The sequence below is a fragment of the Grampus griseus genome, assembly GCF_964374135.1.
Source record: "Grampus griseus genome assembly, chromosome: 3".
Classification (NCBI taxonomy): Eukaryota; Metazoa; Chordata; class Mammalia; order Artiodactyla; family Delphinidae; genus Grampus; species Grampus griseus.
The window spans coordinates 42,212,115-42,231,220 of record NC_139019.1 but is presented as its reverse complement, the minus strand read 5'-3'; the positions used below and the strand labels follow the sequence as shown (position 1 = coordinate 42,231,220).

The 19,106-nt window shown below is 35.9% G+C and overlaps 1 protein-coding gene across 2 annotated transcripts in view; it reads right to left on the bottom strand.

The window, feature by feature from the left end:
• MTREX (Mtr4 exosome RNA helicase) overlaps positions 1-19,106 on the bottom strand; it is a 137,449-nt gene that overhangs the window by 78,637 nt on the left and 39,706 nt on the right. For both annotated transcript variants that reach the window (XM_082650023.1, XM_082650024.1), the window contains 8 exons: positions 16,938-17,112; positions 15,739-15,829; positions 7,809-7,933; positions 6,620-6,718; positions 6,110-6,212; positions 4,513-4,644; positions 3,116-3,195; positions 1,388-1,498 (listed from right to left, as the gene is read on the bottom strand). In XM_082650023.1, coding sequence (XP_082506149.1) covers positions 1,388-1,498; positions 3,116-3,195; positions 4,513-4,644; positions 6,110-6,212; positions 6,620-6,718; positions 7,809-7,933; positions 15,739-15,829; positions 16,938-17,112 — 916 coding nt within the window. The remainder of the gene's footprint in view (positions 1-1,387; positions 1,499-3,115; positions 3,196-4,512; positions 4,645-6,109; positions 6,213-6,619; positions 6,719-7,808; positions 7,934-15,738; positions 15,830-16,937; positions 17,113-19,106) is intronic.

The window sequence follows — 19,106 nt, the reverse complement described above, 5'->3', positions numbered from 1 at the left end:
TATTTCAGTATTTTATATACAAAATTATTAAATTTACATATAATTATGTATATTAAATTTATATTATAATATTTAATGTCCCTTGGATCCCAGAAATTTTTTAATTCAGGGAAAATAGTCTTTCTTTCTGTAACTCCAGTGGTGGTAACTTGGAGAGACTACTACTGGTCTAATGGACAAAGCATTATTAGGCTGGAGAATATTTTTCTAAACACAGTCTCATTTCCTGGTTTCTTCATTGATGATGCAGTGGTTTTAGAGACACCTTTAAAATCTGAGGGGAGATCAAAATCAGTGGCACTTTATGTTCACATCTAAGACTTTACCAAAGAGCACACAAAGGTATGTGTACAAGTTAAGTCACTGAAGTACTGTTAAATAATCTAAATTTTCATCAATAGGCAACAATATAAAAACACTTTATTTCATCAACTTAACAGAATGCTATTCATCTGTTAGAAAGAATGAATAGCAATGCATATGAAGAAACTGAATAACGTGGGGAATATAATCACTTTTGTTTACAAATTAAATCAAATGTTATTTGTATGTATCCTAGTGGATATTTCTAGGAAGTAAAAGGCAATGGTGGTCTTTAATTTTTCACTTTATGTACAGTTATTCTATTTGAATTCTACAATCCACAAGTATCACTTAAAAGATTCTTTAAAATGGGTCTCAACAAAACATGCAATCTATATGAGGACATCAACAGGGCCTTACCAGGACCCAGGTACAAATAGTGACCAATTCTTTATCTAAAATACCTCAAGTATGGTCTTCAGGGTGAGTAAATTTCTTTTAAATATCCTAGTTAGTGCTGAAGTTCTCATGACAAATCTCTAATCTGATTTTTAAACATAAAATAATTTATGAATCATATAAAGGCTTACAACTATATTTTGGAGTTGTTTCCCATTTTCAACATCCCATTACTGGGTACAGACATCAACATAATATTAAAAATTAAATTAGACTCTCTTTGGTTTAAATGAGAACATCCTAAAAACTCTTTCATAAGTGTAAACAGCAATTCTGCTTGTCTTTTCTAAACTAGTCCTTTTAATCTGTATACAGAATGGAGTCCACTTACAGTATCAACTTCAGGTCTGAAAATTAAACAGCACCTTCTGGAAAATTCTACACTGTATTCAGTAATGATACCATTTCTTACTTTAAGACTAGGAAAAGAAACAAATGACTTTTACCTATAGTCCAAAATTTATGAAGTATAACACTGTATACAAAAATAAGTTCATTACCTAAGCCGTTCCATTCGACTTACTTAAATAATTAAAAAAAGTTGCCTACAAACAGTGTTCTTGATAACTTTCAAACTGCTCACATAACACAATTTTAGGGCATAATAAATAAAATAAAATCATACCTTTATCAATCCTTCAGAAAAGAGAATTTCTATAGTTTCTTTCAAAATAGGAAGTAAACCACCATGGTGAATACCAATGCCCCTCTTCAAGAGAGGAAGTACATGTTCAACCTATGATTGGATTCAATTTTATTTTTAAAAAGATGTGAGGAAAAGAACTTTTAAAATGTGAAACTAACAAAATTAAGAAAAATCAGTAATCAAGAAAGAATGCTGTTTAAAGAAATTTTATATAACTTTTCCAGAAAAACTAGAAAGCAAACCCATATTCCCACAATTAAACTTAAAACACAATAAAATTCTGTCCTAGCTTTAATATGAAAGGCATGTTTAAATAAACTTGATAAATGTTTTGCTTCCTCATTCAAATTTTCCAGCATTACTTCATCTCCTCTAAAAAAATTAAAGGTTATGACAGCAAAGTTTGCATCTGCATGAAATAAACTTAAAAAATACCAGCCAGGAGTTCCCTGGTGGCACAGTAGTTAAGAATTCGGCTGCCAATGCAGGGGACACGGGTTCGAGCTCTGGTGCAGGAAGATCCCACATGCCGCGGAGCAACTGGGCCCGTGAGCCACAATTACTGAGCCCGTGCTCTAAAGCCCGTGAGCCACAACTACTGAGCCCGCGTACTTAGAGCCCATGCTCCACAACGAGAGAGGCCACTGCAGTGAGAAGCCCGTGCACCACAATGAAGAGTAGCCCCCGATCGGCACAACTAGAGAAGGCCTGTGCACAGCAACGAAGACCCAATGCAGCCAAACTAAATAAATTAAAAAAAAAAAAAATACTAGCCAACTCAAACCAAAAGAAAATAAAGAACTATAAAGCATATTTAATATAAATATGTACTTTATCTAAAAACAAATGAATTACTGAAGAGTTCATTAACACTATTAAATACCATTAAATTTTACTATTAGAAGTGTGCTAGGATAACAAGTATGTATAAAGACATGGCTCAGCCCTTAGATACTAATAATTCAGCTGGAAAGAAAAATTACAATAAGATTTCATAAATTAAATACCATTTTAAATACCAAGAAACATGCAATTGCAGTCTTATCATAAATCCCACACAAATCAAAGCAAACATCTGTAAGCAGAGTATGACCTTCCAATTTTTCTTTTCACAAAATAAAACTATCATATAGTATTAGGTTGGGCTAAAGCATTAGTTCTCAGTTTCGGATGCACATTAGAACAACCAGGGGAGTTTCTGAAATATTCTAACGATCAGGACACACACCAGACAATTAAATCAGAATCTCTGGAGTGGCAACAAGACATCAGTATATTTTAGAACTCCTAAGGCAATTCTAATAGTCAAAAGAAAAAACCACTTTAATTAATTAAAGCAAAGTAGAAACCAAATTTCTCATTAAACGTAGGTTTGCTCTATTGTTTTGTTTGGTAGCCTTATGAATTAAGAAATTCACTGACTTCAAATTAGCATTAAAAATTTTGTAGTATTAGGAACAGAAGCAGTAATTTCCAGATCATGCTAGCTTTCAGAGAAAAGTTTCTTCAAGGCAGCAAATGTTTCCTTTTGTCACCTTCTTAGAAGTTCAAAATAAGAATCAAGGTATCATTTCAGTGCACAATGCAACATATTTACTGCAGTGTGCAAACAGTGAAATATATAATATAGTAACAAATCCAGGAAATACAAAGTGAATATACACTATCTGTTAATAGCCACAGTCTACTTAATGACATAAAACACACCTGAGGGAGCTTTTTATCTTCATCTGACAAGCAGTCAATTGCGTTACTGAATACTTCTTCAACCATCTTCTTTTCTTCATCTAAGAGAGAAAACCCAAGGGCATATAAGTATCTAAATGAGTCAGTGATAACAAATTTCACACACTGCAAAGAATAAGAGTCTATAAAGAGTAAAAGTAAAGACTCATTATTTTAGATAGGCAGAAGGTAAAGTAGATCAAATTTTCTACATAATTATTTAATAAAATTCATTGCCTTTCAAAACAGATCTAGCAGAGTTAGTCCACGAGTAAAAAGTACTATCTTATAAAAGCAGTAACAGTAACTACGCTAGGTATCTACATGCAATATTTACGTCAAAAAATTATAGGACACAGGGATTATTATTACTCACTATTAAGGAAAGTAAGGCATTGAGCAAATAATGGGCATTGGTATTAACGTTACATCAGCAATTCCAAAGCCTATGCTCTTAACCATTACACTGCCTTCTTATAAAGTGACTATTTGTCAATAAGTATTTGTTGACTTTATCAATATATAACCCTGCAACATCAAGCACATACAGCACTGGTAGTTATAAGAAAACATTTCTAAGTAGAGCAATTCACTCAGTCAAAAAATATATATATTATTGGCTTTAGGAGGGTATATGGGTTATCTGTCATTTGTTATTTTTTACCCATGGAAAAGTAAAAATTAGCTTTAAAATCATGGGATTAGTTCTGTGCCTTGATAAAGAAAACAAGACAACTGAAATTTGATTCTGCATGACTGAAGATATTATTTACTTCTCACTGCACAGGATCAGATATGTAAAAGGACGAAATGAATGACAACTGGGTTGGTATTTGGCATGCTGCAATTTTTGCCTAGGCTATGCTACTATCTAGCTGTGTGACTTTTAAATGGTTACATTTACAGTTAATAAATGAGAATAATATATTCATTTGCTAGAAGTTATTTTACTTTATTCAAAAATTATACCACAGTTAGGTACAGGGGCAGGTCTTCCCAGTTTGGATTTCTAGAAGAATGAAACATAACAGAAGGTAGTCTGACCAAGAGACTAACCTTAAGTTATCAGACAGAAAACCACAATAACCAAAGAGCTATGGCAATGAAGTATAAGAAGGTATGAGTCTAATATTTCTTACTAGGGGTCTTCGGGTTTTATATAGAACAATGTATTATACTTACCTTCCAATAAAAGAAGACAGAAGAAAGGAAAAGAAATGATAAATTGAGGGCCTTAAAGCTTTTACAAATGTGATGTAACTACTGCTGTAACTGTAAGGTGAACTGCAAATTCTAACAATACACAAAAATGTCTTACCAGAAATATATTTACGCTAATTTTCACGTAACATTAAAACTATACTGAAATTATATAGTACCTGTGTTGAAATCTAATTTGGTCATTTGAAGTGCGTAGGCTTCACAATCTTTCTTACTAAAACTGAAAATAATTACAGGTTGAAAGTTTCTTTCCATAATCATCTTCACAATCTTGAACACATTTGATGGTCCTGCAAAAAAGGTACATAAACCATATCCAAAAATTAACTCAAAATGGATTGAAGACTTAAATGTAAAATCTAAACTACAAAACTCTTAAAAAATATATAGGAGTACACCTTCATGATGTTGGGTTAGGCAAAGCACTCTTAGATATGATACCAAAAGCATAAGCCACAAAAGAAAAAAAAAAAACCTGATAAACTGGATTTCACCAAAATTTAAAACTTTTGTTACTTCAACAGACACCAACAATAAAGATAACTCTAACTCACAGAATGGAAAAAAATATTTACAAATCAGATATCTAATAAAGGTCTAGCATCTAGAGTATAAAAGAATCCTTACAACTCAACAACAAAAAGACTGTAATTTTTGAATGGGCCAAGGATTTGAATAGATATTTCTCCAAAGATAAACAAATGGCCAGTAAGTACAGGATCTTCATTAGCCAACACAGAAATGTAAATAAAAACCACACTGAGATATGACTTCATACATACTAGGATGACCATAATCAAATAGACAGGCTACATTAAAGTACTGGCAAGGACGTGGAAGAAATGGATACCTCATATCCTCCTGATGACAATGTATAATGGGGCAGACACTTTGGAAAATAACTTGGCAGTTACTGAAAAGGTTAAACATAGAATTATCATATGACTCAGCAATTGCACTAGGTATATTCTCATGAGAAAAGAAAACACGTTCACACAAAAACTTGTAGTACACAAATGTTTACAGCAGCATTAGTCACAACAATCAAAAAGTTGAAAACAACCTAACTGTTCATCAACTGAAGAATGAATAAATAAAATGTGGTAAAATCATACAATGGAATGTTATTTGACTATAGAAAAGAATGAAGTACTGATATATGCTATAACATGGATGAATCTTGAAAACAAGCTAAGTTGCAAAACACCACATATATCATGATTCCATTTATATGAAATGTCTAGAAAAGGAAAATAGAAATAGAAAGTAGATTAGTGATTGCCTAAGGCTGAGGGGTGGTGGGGAAGAGGTTGGGAGTAAATGAAGAATGACTGCTAATGGGTATGGGGTTTCTTATTGCGTTAATGAAAATGTTCTAGAATTAGATAGTAGTTGCACAATTTTGTGAATATACTAAAATCCACTTAATTGTACCCTTCTTAAAAATGGTGACTTCTATGATACGTGAATTGTATCTCAATAAAAAAACTGTGGGGACAGCTGCATAATTCTGTGAATGGACTAATAACTGTTGAATTGTATACTTTAATGGGTGAATTGTATATGAACTATATCTCAGTAAATGTCATAGAGGAAAAAGAGATTAAAACTTTATTCACCCAATTTTATCATACACTATCTAGATCTTTATACAGTCCCCTGAGGGGGAAAAAGTTAAATAAAAAAACCCCAAAAAATGTAATCTGAAAATACAATTTACATGTAAAATTCTCTTAAAACAAAGTTCCAAATTACCTTTTGTTCCTCCTTTTCTCCCCTTCTGATCTCCTTTTGCCAAATCACCAGCATCTCGAAGTACCTGCATCGCAGTATTAAAATTATCCTCTCTGAAGTCACCCTGGAATCACAAAATTTTTCTGTGTAACTTAGTATCTAATCATAATGCAAATATTTTTTCATACCTCAAAACAAAGCTTCCTCAAATAATAAATAATTTAATATAATAATATAACTGGGAAAAGCAAAACATAAGATATCTGAAACATGTCCAGAGTCCCTTATTCTCAAGGCATTTAAAAAATACTGGAAAAGGAAGGAAATCTAATTCATGCATTAAAAAATACGAGTCTTAAATATAATTTTTGAAATAAAAATACATACACAAAAAACCAACAATAACTCTGGACCACAAAACTACTTAAGAAAAAAAACGGATCTCTGCCATTCTTCTCTAGTTTAAAGAAAAATGGCTATAAACAGCAAAGTATGATATTATAGATATAAGAATTATAATTACTCCCTTACATTTTCATCAACCACAAGGTGCAGACCATCTCCCCCTGCTGGAAAAATGTAGTGCTGTAATGGAGTAGGCCGATAATCTGTGTAAATTACATGACAAGGCTGTAAAAACAAAGAAAAGTAATTAACCATATATTTTATTTCTTCAAAATAATACCATGTATATGACCTATCTAAAAGACCTTAAGGGGACAAATTTTTGAATTCAACATTTCAAAAAGAAAAAAGTTTTTTTAAAAAAACCCTTAAGTCAGGAAGAGAAAAATGGGGAAAAATGAGGTCTATCAAATTATACTACCATCTGTTCAATTTTACTAATTCCCTAATCAGGGATAAATATCAATACATGATTTGAGTTTCCATATGATCTTGGATCCATACCCTAGACCTGTGATGCCATAATTAAAGAAGACTTCAATTTCTCCGTAGCAGCAGTAATGGTGACACAGAATGCTCCCTGAGGTAAAATAGAACTTTTCTAGCCCAGAGACTTTTCAAAGCTTTACTAAAAGAGCAGGTTGATCTAACTCCTCCAGAAGATCCACTGTGTTTCTATCCTACAGAAGCAACATGATGTTACAAAAATGCCATTAGAGAGCTTATAAATGGATAAAAAATAAATTTTCAGCATTCTGGTATAAGGGAAAAATAAGGGCAGAAAAATAAAACCAAGAATAAATTTAGTACACATGAACAAAAGCTTGTTATAAGGTCCTTTAATGCTGCTAAAATTAGACTAGAAAAACAAAAAGAAAATACAGTCAGTAAAAAGTCTGCATTCACATGAAAACAATCAACTCACACTCTCAGAAAATGCCCAGCTTTTTCCCAGTACCGAGGTCTTAGAGAAAATTCTCTACTGTGTACTCATGGTTCATTGTATGAATAGATAGTTTCCAAACCTGGCAGGTCATCATGATCAATTTGGGAGCATTTAAAAGTTAAAGGTTTCAAAACCCAAGACTCTACTCCCAGAGATTTTGATGTATTGGGTTTGAGATGGGACTCAGAAAATTCACACTTATAAAAAAATTAGTCGGTTGATTGTGATAAGCTTGCTCGATTTAAAAAGTAGTTTCACATTAAAATGTCTTTATTCTAGGCAGCATCAGGAACGAAGTACAGGATATATAGTAAGGCCAACTTGTAACATTTTAAATATGGAAAACATCAAAAAAGGGAAAGAAAATACCTGTTTGTGTAAGTGGCAAATCCATTCAGCAAACTGCCGGGCATTTGGAATAGTAGCCGAAAGAAAGACATAGTGAACATTATCAGGAAGCAAAATAATAGTTTCTTCCCACACAACACCACGCTCTGAAAAATACAAATACACCTTGGAATTCAATGTTACTTTATTATTTTCTCTCAAGCTCAATAATTAGAAATACAGACCATGTTGCACAAGGATATTTTTAGCCACAGACCCTTACTGTAAACTACTTTAGTTCTAACCATGAATTCATTTAGTAGAAAATTAGTAGACTAAACCAGCATAAACACAATGTACTCTGAAATAACAGCCTGCAAAAAGCAGTGCCAAACTGAATCCTGTTCAAACAGCCTAACAAGAGTCCCAGGACAATGGAAACAGTATTTCCATCTCACTTAGAGAAGCATAAGTTGTTGGCTTATAGAAAGTCACAGTAACAAATTTCAAAGAAACACCATTACTACAGCATATAGCATCGTTCATCTAAATTACCATCATGATCTCCAGAGATGAAAGATTTGATAAACAAAACTATAAGTCAGATGGAAAAAAAATGGAAAAATCCATGTGAGAATTTCCCTCCCATAAAGGAACAAATCAATACAGGATTCATGATTTAAAAACCAAAATAACTGTTTAGAACCTAATCTTATGAATTTCACAAAAGTGAAATTTCTAAAAAGGGTAAATGATTTAACTTGTATTATTACTTTCACTATGAATACAGGTTAACTCACTTTAATTCAAATAAAAACTAAGCTTTAAGTGTGTACATATTAAACATTTAACTTTTAAATGTGTTTGTTAACTTTCGCCCTGCAAGTTCCACCCAAAATTCCAAGTAAACTTACTTTTCCATTACAGTAGTGCAAAAGTTCAAGTAAAGGGATAAATTTTTTGCTCATTTTTATTTCATAATCCTCATTTTATTTTTACCATAAACATGCACTTATTTAAAAAAAACAATAAATAAAAATCAAGAATGTTAACTTTGTAGGCTAGAAGTTTTAGAAATTCTTTAACGTTAGTTACACTAGAGAGCTCTCTATTAGAGGGAACTAATTTTAATTCCATTTTTAAAATGTGAAATTGCATTTTTTCACCCAGAAGTTGTTACTTTTTAAGAAGCTGTAACTGAATGAGATCCTACTGGAAACAGCACATCATGTTATCCACAAATTAGTTTATAAGAACTCTACTCACATGGAAGATCAACAACTACTTGTTCAAAATTCCTAATGCCATTCTTTTTTTTCTTAATATCTTTATTGGAGTATGATTGATTTAGTGTTGTGTTAGCTTCTGCTGCATAACAAAGTGAATCATCTATATGCATACATATATCAACATATCCCCTCCCTCTTGCATCTCCCTCCCACCCTCCGTATCCCACCCCTCTAGGTGGTCACAAAGCACCGAGCTGATCTCCCTGTGCCATGCAGCTGCTTCCCAATAGCTATCTCATTTTACATTTGGTACTGTATATATGTCAGTGCTACTCTCACTCTTCGTCCCAGCTTACACTTCCCCCTCCCCATATCCTCAAGTCCATTCTCTATCTCTGTGTCTTTATTCCTCTCTTGCCCCAAGGTTCTTCAGAACCTTGGTTTTTCCTTTTTAGATTCCATATACATGTGTTAGCATACGGTATTTGTTCTCTTTCTGACATACTTCACTCTGTATGAGAGACTCTAGGTCCATCCACCTCACTATAAATAATTTCGTTTCTTTTTACGGCTGAGTAATATTCCATTGTATATATGTGCCACATCTTCTTTATCCATTCATATGTCAATAGACACTTAGGTTGCTTCCATGTCCTGGCTATTATAAATAGTGCTGCAATGAACATTGTGGTACATGACTCTTTCTGAATTATGGTTTTCTCAAGGTATATGCCCAGTAGTGGGACTGCTGGGTCATATGGTAGTCCTATTTTTAGTTTTTTAAGGAACCTCCATACTGTTCTCCACAGTGGCTGTTATCAATTTACATTCCCACCAACAGTGCAAGAGGGTTACCTTTTCTCCACACCCTTTCCAGCATTTACTGTTTGTAGATTTTTTGATGATGCCCATTCTGACCGATGTGAGGTGGTACCTCATTGTAGTTTTGAGTTGTATTTCTATAATTATTAGTGATGTTGAGCATCTTTTCATGTGTTTGTTGGCAATCTGTATATCTTCTCTGGAGAAGTGTCTATTTAGGTCTTCTGCCCATTTCTGGATTGGGTTGTTTTTTTGATACTGAGCTGCATGAGCTGCTTGTATATTCTGGAGATTAATCCTTTGTCAGTTGCTTCACTTGCAAGTATTTTCTCCCATTCTGAGGGTTGTGTTTTGGTCTTGTTTATGGTTTCCTTTGCTGTGAAACAGCTTTTAAGCTTCATTAGGTCCCATTTGTTTATTTTTGTTTTTATTTCCATTTCTCTAGGAGGTGGGTCAAAAACGATCTTGCTGTGATTTATGTCATTGTGTTCTTCCTATGTTTTCCTCTAAGAATTTTAGTGTCTGACCTTACATTTAGGTCTTTAATCCATTTTGAGTTTATTTTTGTGTATGGTGTTAGGAAGTGTTCTAATTTCATTCTTTTACATGTAGCTGTCCAGTTTTCCCAGCACCACTTATTGCAGATGCTCTTTTCTCCATCATATATTCTTGCCTCCTTTATCAAAGATAAGGTGACCATATGTGCATGGGTTTTTCTCCGGGCTTTCTACCCTGTTCCATTGATATGTGTTTCTGGTTTTTGTCAGTACCATACTGTCTTGATTACTGTAGATTTCTAGTATAGTCTGAAGTCCAGGAGCCTGATTCCTCCAGCTCTGTTTTTCTTTCTCAAGATTGCTGTGGCTATTTGGGATCTTTTGTGTTTCAATACAAATTGTGCAATTTTCTGTTCTACTTCTGTGAAACATGCCATTGGTAGTTTGATAGGGATTGCACTGAATCTGTAGATTGCTTTGGGTAGTACAGTCATTTTCACAATGTTGACTCATACAGTCCAAGAACACAGCATCTCTCTCCTTCTCTTTGTATCATCTTTAATTTCTTTCATCAGTGTCTTATAGTTTTCTGCATACAGGTCTTTTGTATCCTTAGGTAGGTTTATTCCTAGGTATTTTATTTTTGTTGCAGTGGTAAATGGGAGTGTTTCCTTAATTTCTCTTTCAGATTTTTCATCATTAGTGTATAGGCATGCAAGAGATTTCTGTGCATTAGTTTTGTACCCTGCTACTCTACCAAATTTATTGATTAGCTCTACTAGTTTTCTGGCAGCATCTCGTGGATTCTCTATGTAGAGTATCATGTCGTGTGGAGAGAGCGACAGTTTAACTTCTTTCCGATTTGGATTCCTCTTATTTCTTTTTCTTCTCTGATTGCTGTGGGTAAAACTTCCAAAACTATAAAAGTGGTGAGAGTGGGTAACCTTGTCTTGTTCCTGATATTAGAGGAAATGGTTTCAGTTTTTCACCATTGAGAATGATGTTGGCTGTGCATTTGTCATATATGGCCTTTATTATGTTCAGGTAGGTTCCTTCTATGCCTCTCTTCTGGAGAGTTTTTATCATAAATGGGTGTTGAATTTTGTCAAAAGGTTTTTCTGCATCTATTGAGATGATCATATGGATTTCATCCTTCAATTTGGTTAATATGGTGTATCACACTGACAGATTTGCATATATTGAAGAATCCATGCATTCCTGGGATAAACCACTTGATCGTGGTGTATGATCCTTTTAATGTGCTGTTGTATTCTGTTCGCTAGCATTTTGTTGAGGATTTTGCATCTATGTTCATCAGAGACGTTGGCCTGTAGTTTTCTTTTTTTGTGACATCTTCGTCTAGTTTTGGTATCATGGTGATGGTGGTCTCATAGAAAGAGTTTGGGACTGTTCCTCCCTCTGCTGTATTTTGGAAGACTTTGAGAAGGACAGGTGTTAGCTCTTCTCTAAGTGTTTGATAGAATTTGGCTGTGAAGCCATCTGGTCCTTGGCTTTTGTTTGTTGGAAGATTTTTAATCACAGTCTCAGTTTCAGTGCTTGTGATTGTTTATTTTTTCTATTTCTTCCTGGTTCAGTCTCAGAAGGCTGTGTTTTTCTAAGAATGTGTCCATTTCTTCCAGGTTTGCCATTTTATTGGCATACAGTTGCTTGTAGTACTCTCTCATGATCCTTTGTATTTCTGCATTGTCAGTTGTTACTTCCCCTTTTTCATTTCTAATTCTGTTAATTTGAGTCTTCTCCCTTTTTTTCTTAGTGAGTCTGGCTAATGGTTTATCAATATTCTTTATCTTCTCAAAGAACCAGCTTTTAGTTTTATTGATCTTTGCTACTGTTTCTTTCATTTCTTTTTCATTTATTTCTGATCTTTATGATTTCTTTCCTTCAGCTAACTTCAGGGGTTTTTTCTTCTTCTTTCTCTAATTGCTTTAGGTGTAAGATTAGGTTGTCTGAGATTTTTCTTGTTTCTTGAGGTCGGATTGTATTGCTATAAACTTCCCTCTTAGAACTGCTTTTGCTGCATCCCATAGGTTTTGGGTCGCTGTATTTTCATTGTTATTTGTTTCTAGGTATTTTTTTATTTCCTCTTTGATTTCTTCAGTGATCTCTTGGTTATTTAGTAGTGCACTGTTTAGCTTCCACGTGTTTGTATTTTTTACAGATTTCTTCCTATAACTGATAGCTAGTCTCATAGTGTTGAGGTCGGAAAAAATATCTGATATGATTTCAATTTTCTTAAATTTAACAAGGCTTAATTTGTGACCCAAGATAAGATCTATCCTGGAGAATGTTCCATGAGCACAAGAGAAGAAAGTGTATTCTGTTGTTTTTGGATGGAATGTCCTATAAATATCAATTAAGCCCATCTTAATGTATCATTTAAAGCTTGTTTCCTTATTTATTTTCATTTTGGATGATCTGTCCATTGGTGAAAGTGGGGTGTTAAAGTCCCCTACTATGATTGTGTTACTGTCGATTTCCCTTTTTATGGCTGTTAGTATTTGCCTTATGTATTGAGGTACTCCTATGTTGGGTGCATAAATATTTACAATTGTTATATCTTCTTCTTGGATCAATCCCTTGATCATTATGTAGTGTCCTTCTTTGTCTCTTGTAATAGTCTTTATTTTAAAGTCTATTTTGTCTGATATGAGAATTGCTACTTCAGCTTTCTTTTGATTTCCATTTGCATGGAATATCTTTTTCCATTCCCTCACTTTCAGTCTGTACGTGTCCCTAGGTGTGAAGTGGGTCTCTTGTAGACAGCATATATATGGGTATTGTTTTGGTATCCATTCAGCCAATTGATGTCTTTTGGTTGGAGCATTTAAACCATTTATATTTAAGGTTATTATCAATATGTATGTTCCTATTCCCAGTTTCTTAATTGCTTTGGGTTTGTTTTTGTAGGTCTTTTCCTGCTCTTGTGTTTCCTGCCTAGAAAATCTCCTTTAGCATTTGTTGTAAAGCTGGTTTGGTGGTCCTGCATTCTCTTAACTTTTGCCTATCTGTAAAGGTTTTAATTTCTCCATTGAATCTGAATGAGATCCTTGCTGGGTAGGGTAATCTTGGCTGTAGGTTTTTCCCTTTCATCACTTTAAATATGTCCTGCCACTCCCTTCTGGCTTGCCGAGTTTCTGCTGAAAAATCAGCTGGTAACCTTATGGGGACTCCCTTGTATGTTATTTTTCCCTTGCTGCTTTTAATATTTTTACTTTGTATTTAATTTTTGATAGTTTGTTTAATATGTGTCTCAGTGTGTCTCTTTGGGTTTATCCAGATGGTAGTCTCTGTCCTTCCTGGACTTGACTATTTCCTTTCCCATGTTAGAGAAGTTTTTGACTATAATCTCTTCAAATATTTCCTCAGTTCCTTTCTTTGTCTCTTCTTCTGGGAACCCTATAATTCGAATGTTGCTGCATTTAATGTTGTCCCAGAGGTCTCTGCGACTGTCCTCAAGTCTTTTCATTCCTTTTTGTTTATTCTGCTCCCTGGCAGTTATTTCCACCATTTTATCTTCCAGCTTACTTATCCGTTCTTCTACTTCAAGTATTCTGTTATTGATTCCTTCTAGAGTATTTTTAATTTCAGTAATTGTGCTGTTCATCACTGCTTGTCTGCTGTTTCGTTCTTCTCGATCCTTGTTTCTTGTCTTTTCTCCATTCTGTTTCCGAGATTTTGGATCATCTTTACTATCATTATTCTGAATTCCTTTTCAGATAGGCTGCTTATGTTATCTTCATTTATTTGGTCTTGTAGGTTTTTACCCTACTCCTTTGTCTGTTACATATTCTTTTGCCATTTCTTTTTTTTGTTTTTTGGATGGGTGCTGCTGCATTCCTGTCTTATTGGTTGTTTGGCCGGAGATGTCCATCACTGGAGTTTGCAGGCAGTTAGATAGAACTGGTTCCTAATGCTGCGATAAGCACCTCCGGGAGGCCTCACTCAGATTGATATTCCCTGTGGTCCGAGATTCTCTGTTAGTCCAGTGGTTTGGACTTGGAGCTCCCACCACAAGAGCTCAGGCCCAACTTCTGGCCTGGGAACCAAGATCCTGCAAGCTTCATGGTGCAGTTAAAAAAAAAAAAAAAGAAGAAGAAAGGAAAAAGGAGCAGTACAATATCAAGAACATAAAAGAAAATAAAATCAGAAAGATAAAGGTATATTAGGAAAAATAAAACTATAATTGAAACAACTGCAACAAGGTGAAATAAAACCACAGCAGAAGGAAAAAAAAGGGGGGGGGGGTGGACAACAAGTCAAAAGGAGAGATCACTAACAAAGTATAAAGAATAAAATAAAATTAGAAAAATAAAAGATTTATTAGGAAAAATAAAAATAGAAAAGAATCAACAGCAACGAATTAACAACGTAAAACAGAACCCCAATCTGAGAGAGGAAAAAGGAAATGAAAAGAAAAAAGCCTTGGCTACGTGGCCGCAGTTTAGGTAGGGGGTGGAACTTAGGTAGTGGCAGAGTTTAGGGTGGGGTGGGGCCTGTGCAGAAGGGGAGAGGCAGCATGTCGAAAGGAGGGCCTCTGGAGTGTTGGGCTCAGGAGTTAGGAGGTAGGGCCCTGACTGGGGTGTGTGGGTGGGGTTTAGGCCCAGCTCGTTGGAGGGGTTCTCCAACTGCAGAAGTAGGGCCCTGGTTGGGGTTATAGTGGCGGGGCTTGGGCTCTGTGCTGTAGATGGGAGGCTCCAAGGGCAGAGTATTAGGTCCGGGAGCCCAAAATGCTTCCTGGTGCCTAAGTGGACAGGGAAAGCATTGGCCCCATTCCCTTCTGTTCTTTCGCGCCCCTCCCCCACCGTCTCCCCTGGGGTCTCCCCCATTGCCACTGGACCCCTGATCGTGGGTGGGTCCTGCTGGGTGCAGGAACTCCTTCTCTCCCCCAGCCACCCCTCAAGGGTGCCATCCCAGAGGTCCGGCCTTTACTTTTGCTCCCCCTTTCCTCCCTCCCACTCCCTCAGGACCCACGTGGCTGGAGGGAGACTAGGTGGGCAGAGGATCAGGCCCGGGATCTCAACAGGTTCCTGGGGGTCCAGCTGGGCAGGGGAAACCTGGCCATGATCCCTTTTGATCCTCTGCCCTCCCAATGGTTCCCCAATTTCCCGCATTGGGTGTGGGATCCCTTCCCCTCCCCAAGCCGCCCCTCAGGGATGTCAGTTCTGTCCTGCCTCCACTTCTCCTCCCATTTCACTCCCCCCACGCCCCACATCCTACACGGTCACTGGGGTTTCCTCCTGTCCCTTAGGTGTCCATGGTCCCCCACTGGTACGTGGTAGATGCCCTAGTTGTGAGGAGATGCAAATTCCGCGTCCTCCTAGTACGCCATCTTGACTCCGCCCTACCTAATGCCATTCTTAAATAAAATACATGCTCACATCTCAACAACACTACAGAATATACCTGAATCTCTCATGTAATGAATTTCATCAAATATGACCCAAGCAACTTCTCGCATAACTTCAGAACCTCTGTACAGCATACTTCGCAAAATCTAAAGAAAAAGGAGAAGATTTAGCAGGATTCTGACATACCAAAAGCTCTTCTATCTAACAAGAAATTTTGGATATTCTTTTTTAATGGAAAGATTAAAATAATTTTAGGGAGATACATATCTCTAAAATACATAATATTCCTTCCCTAAATCCAAAATAAATGACTTCTCAAGTAAGTAATCAGATATAATCCATGGAAACAATTATCATCTCCATATCCATATATCCTGAATAAGAAGCCACTTCTTTGCATGTACAGCACTTAACCCAAGACCTACACTTGCTAGAATACGAGAATAACTTGAAGTTATCTTCTATCTAACACAATGGATCTTATACTGTTATCCATTTTTTCTACCTCATCTTACCAGTATGAATACTTTCTAACAACCGTTATTCTGATTTCTGAGTTAAATACATCTTCCACGGATGGAAGAAAGTTTTGAGAATGGAAAATAAACTTACTTTAGGCACCACGATGAAAAGTGAGCAATGCTTTTGGGTAACTCTAAAAGCCAGAAGCTAATTTACACTCTCTAGTGTACCATGTCTTTGTAGAATACAATGATATAATTCAAGCATGTACAAAAATACTTAGTAAAGACAGCTAATAGTGTCCAAAATGTAAGATGTTACAAAGATATGCAAAACTTAACTGTGATTATGGAAAGAAGCTAAACATAACTGGGTGTTTTAAAAAGTTAGTTATCTATTTGTATCAACACTCAGATACAGAAGAAAAAAAATCACACAGAACAAGGAGCCACTACATATTCGAAACTATGTACTGAAATCCTTGAAATTATACAAAACCATCAAATTATTTTCAAGTCACTGATAATACACCTTTAAAAGTATTTTGTGAAGAAAAAACTGCATCTATATTATGACAAATAACAGAAATATTGGTAATTTACAACTAAATTCAATTACTAGAACTTGTTTTAAGATGAACTCTATCCCTTTCAAGTAAATCTACTCAGACAGCAAAATGTTACATTTTTATTGATACAGAGCAAGTAATAAAACATTATCTGTTTTAACTGAATAACCACATTAATTAAAAGGAAAATTAATTTAATTAAATTGAGACACCATATAAATTACCTCTGTGGTCATAACAAGACAAGATGCTGTAGGATTAATAGTAACATCTCCAGTCATCAGACCAACATCTTGAAATTCTTCATACATTTCACGGTATTTCTGGTTACTCAGGGCCTTAATTGGGCTAGTAAATATTACACGCTGTTTTTCCCTTAAGGCCAATGCAATGGCATATCTAAAAATGTGAAAACAAATAAGAATAAAGAATTTACAAAACCATGTCTTTAGAAGTATGTGATTTAAAAAATTCTATTCATATATAGTGTCCAAACTTTCCCTAATTACGTATCTTAGATAGACTTTGCAGAATATTAATGTCTTATTCTATTTACTTTCAACAAACTATAATAATAGTAATAACGATGATAAATGTGAAGAATAGTGGTCTAAATGAATAAGAACGTTTTAAACTCTGGTCTCTTGGAGTTAATGTAACTTAATTACTAATACCAATGGATTACTAATGGTTATTACCCTATTTCTTGGAAGTAAAACACATTTGTTTCTCTAGATGGGCCTCCAAAAGTTTACAGAGCCTCTGCCTGTCAATTTATACATACACAGAGTATAAATACTTAGGAAACACTGGAAAATGAGTTTGAGTTTCACAAATAAGTTAATGCGTATGTATTCTCTCCCCACATGTATTAGTTATCAAGTCTGTCCTTTGTTTGTTTGTTAGTTTAAATAAACAGCTCTGACCTTTTTTTGGTCGGCAAACCTTTTCTTTTTTAAAGACTTATTTATTATTTAAATTTTTAATTTTATTTTTGGCCGTGTTGGGTCTTAGTTGCAGCAAGCAGGATCTTCACTGAGGTGTGTGGGCTTCTCTCTAGTTATGGTGTGTGGATTTTCCCTTCTCTAGTTGTGGCGTGGAGGCTCCAGGGCACATGGGTTCCAGAGTGCACAGGCCCTGTAGTTTGCGGCACACAGGCTCTAGTTGAGGTGCATAAACTTGGTAGTTGTGGCATGCAGGCTCAGTTGCCCTGTGGCATGTGGGATCTTAGTTCCCTGACCTGGGATCGAACCCATGTCCCCTGCATTGTAAGGTGGATTCTTTACCAGTGGACCACCAGGGAAGTCCCATCAAGTCTGTCCTTGACTGGAAATTAAGGCAGGTTCCAATAGTTCTTCTGCAGAGATTAATAGAATACAATATAGTTTTTCCTTTTTGAAGAAAATTCAGCAGAGTTAAGTATTTAAAAATAGATCATGAAATCAGGACTAAACTTAGCAGCATGGTAGATCCTCCTTACTTAAGATACAGTTCCTATCCACAACAGGCTTATAACCTATTTGGGGAAATAAAAATATGGGATTTCCCTGGTGGCACAGTGGTTGGGAATCTGCCTGCCATTGCAGGGGATACAGGTTCTATCCCTGGCCCGGGAGGATCCCAGAGGCCGCGGAGTAGCTAGGCCTGTGTGCCACAGCTGCTGAGCCTGTGCTCTGGAGCCCATGAGCCACAACTGCTGAGCCATGTGCCACAGCTGCTAAAGCCCACGCGCCTAGAGCCCATGCTCTGCAACAAGAGAAGCCAACACAGTGAGAAGCCTGCACACCTCAATGAGGAGTAACCCCCACTCGCCACAACTGGAGAAGGCCCGCGCGTGCAGCAACAAAGACCCAATGCAGCCAAAAATAAATAAATAAAAATAAATTAATTACTTACAAAAAAATTTATCCCAACCACGCCCCCAGTGAAATAAACAATTAAAAAATTAAAAGTTGTCCAAACGTGATCAAATATGAATAGTAAGAGACATACATGAAAGAGAAAAGAATATACAGATGCTACAAAAAATTAGAAGATATAAAAAGAAACAGGAAAGTGATCAATACTTAAGAAAAAGAAGCAGTCACAAGAAACTGAGTGGGCCCAGATGTTGGACTTAGCAGACAAAGACTTCAAAAAAGCTGTAACAGGGCTTCCCTGGTGGCGCAGTGGTTGAGAGTCCGCCTGCCGATGCAGGGGACATGGGTTCGTGCCCTGGTCCGGGAAGATCCCACATGCTGCGGAGTGGCTGGGCCCGTGGGCCATGGCCGCTAAGCCTGCGCGTCCGGAGCCTGTGCTCCGCAACGGGAGAGGCCACAACAGTGAGAGGCCCGCGTACTGCAAAAACAAAAAAGCTATAACATACATGTCCAAAAAATGTAAGGAAACCATGT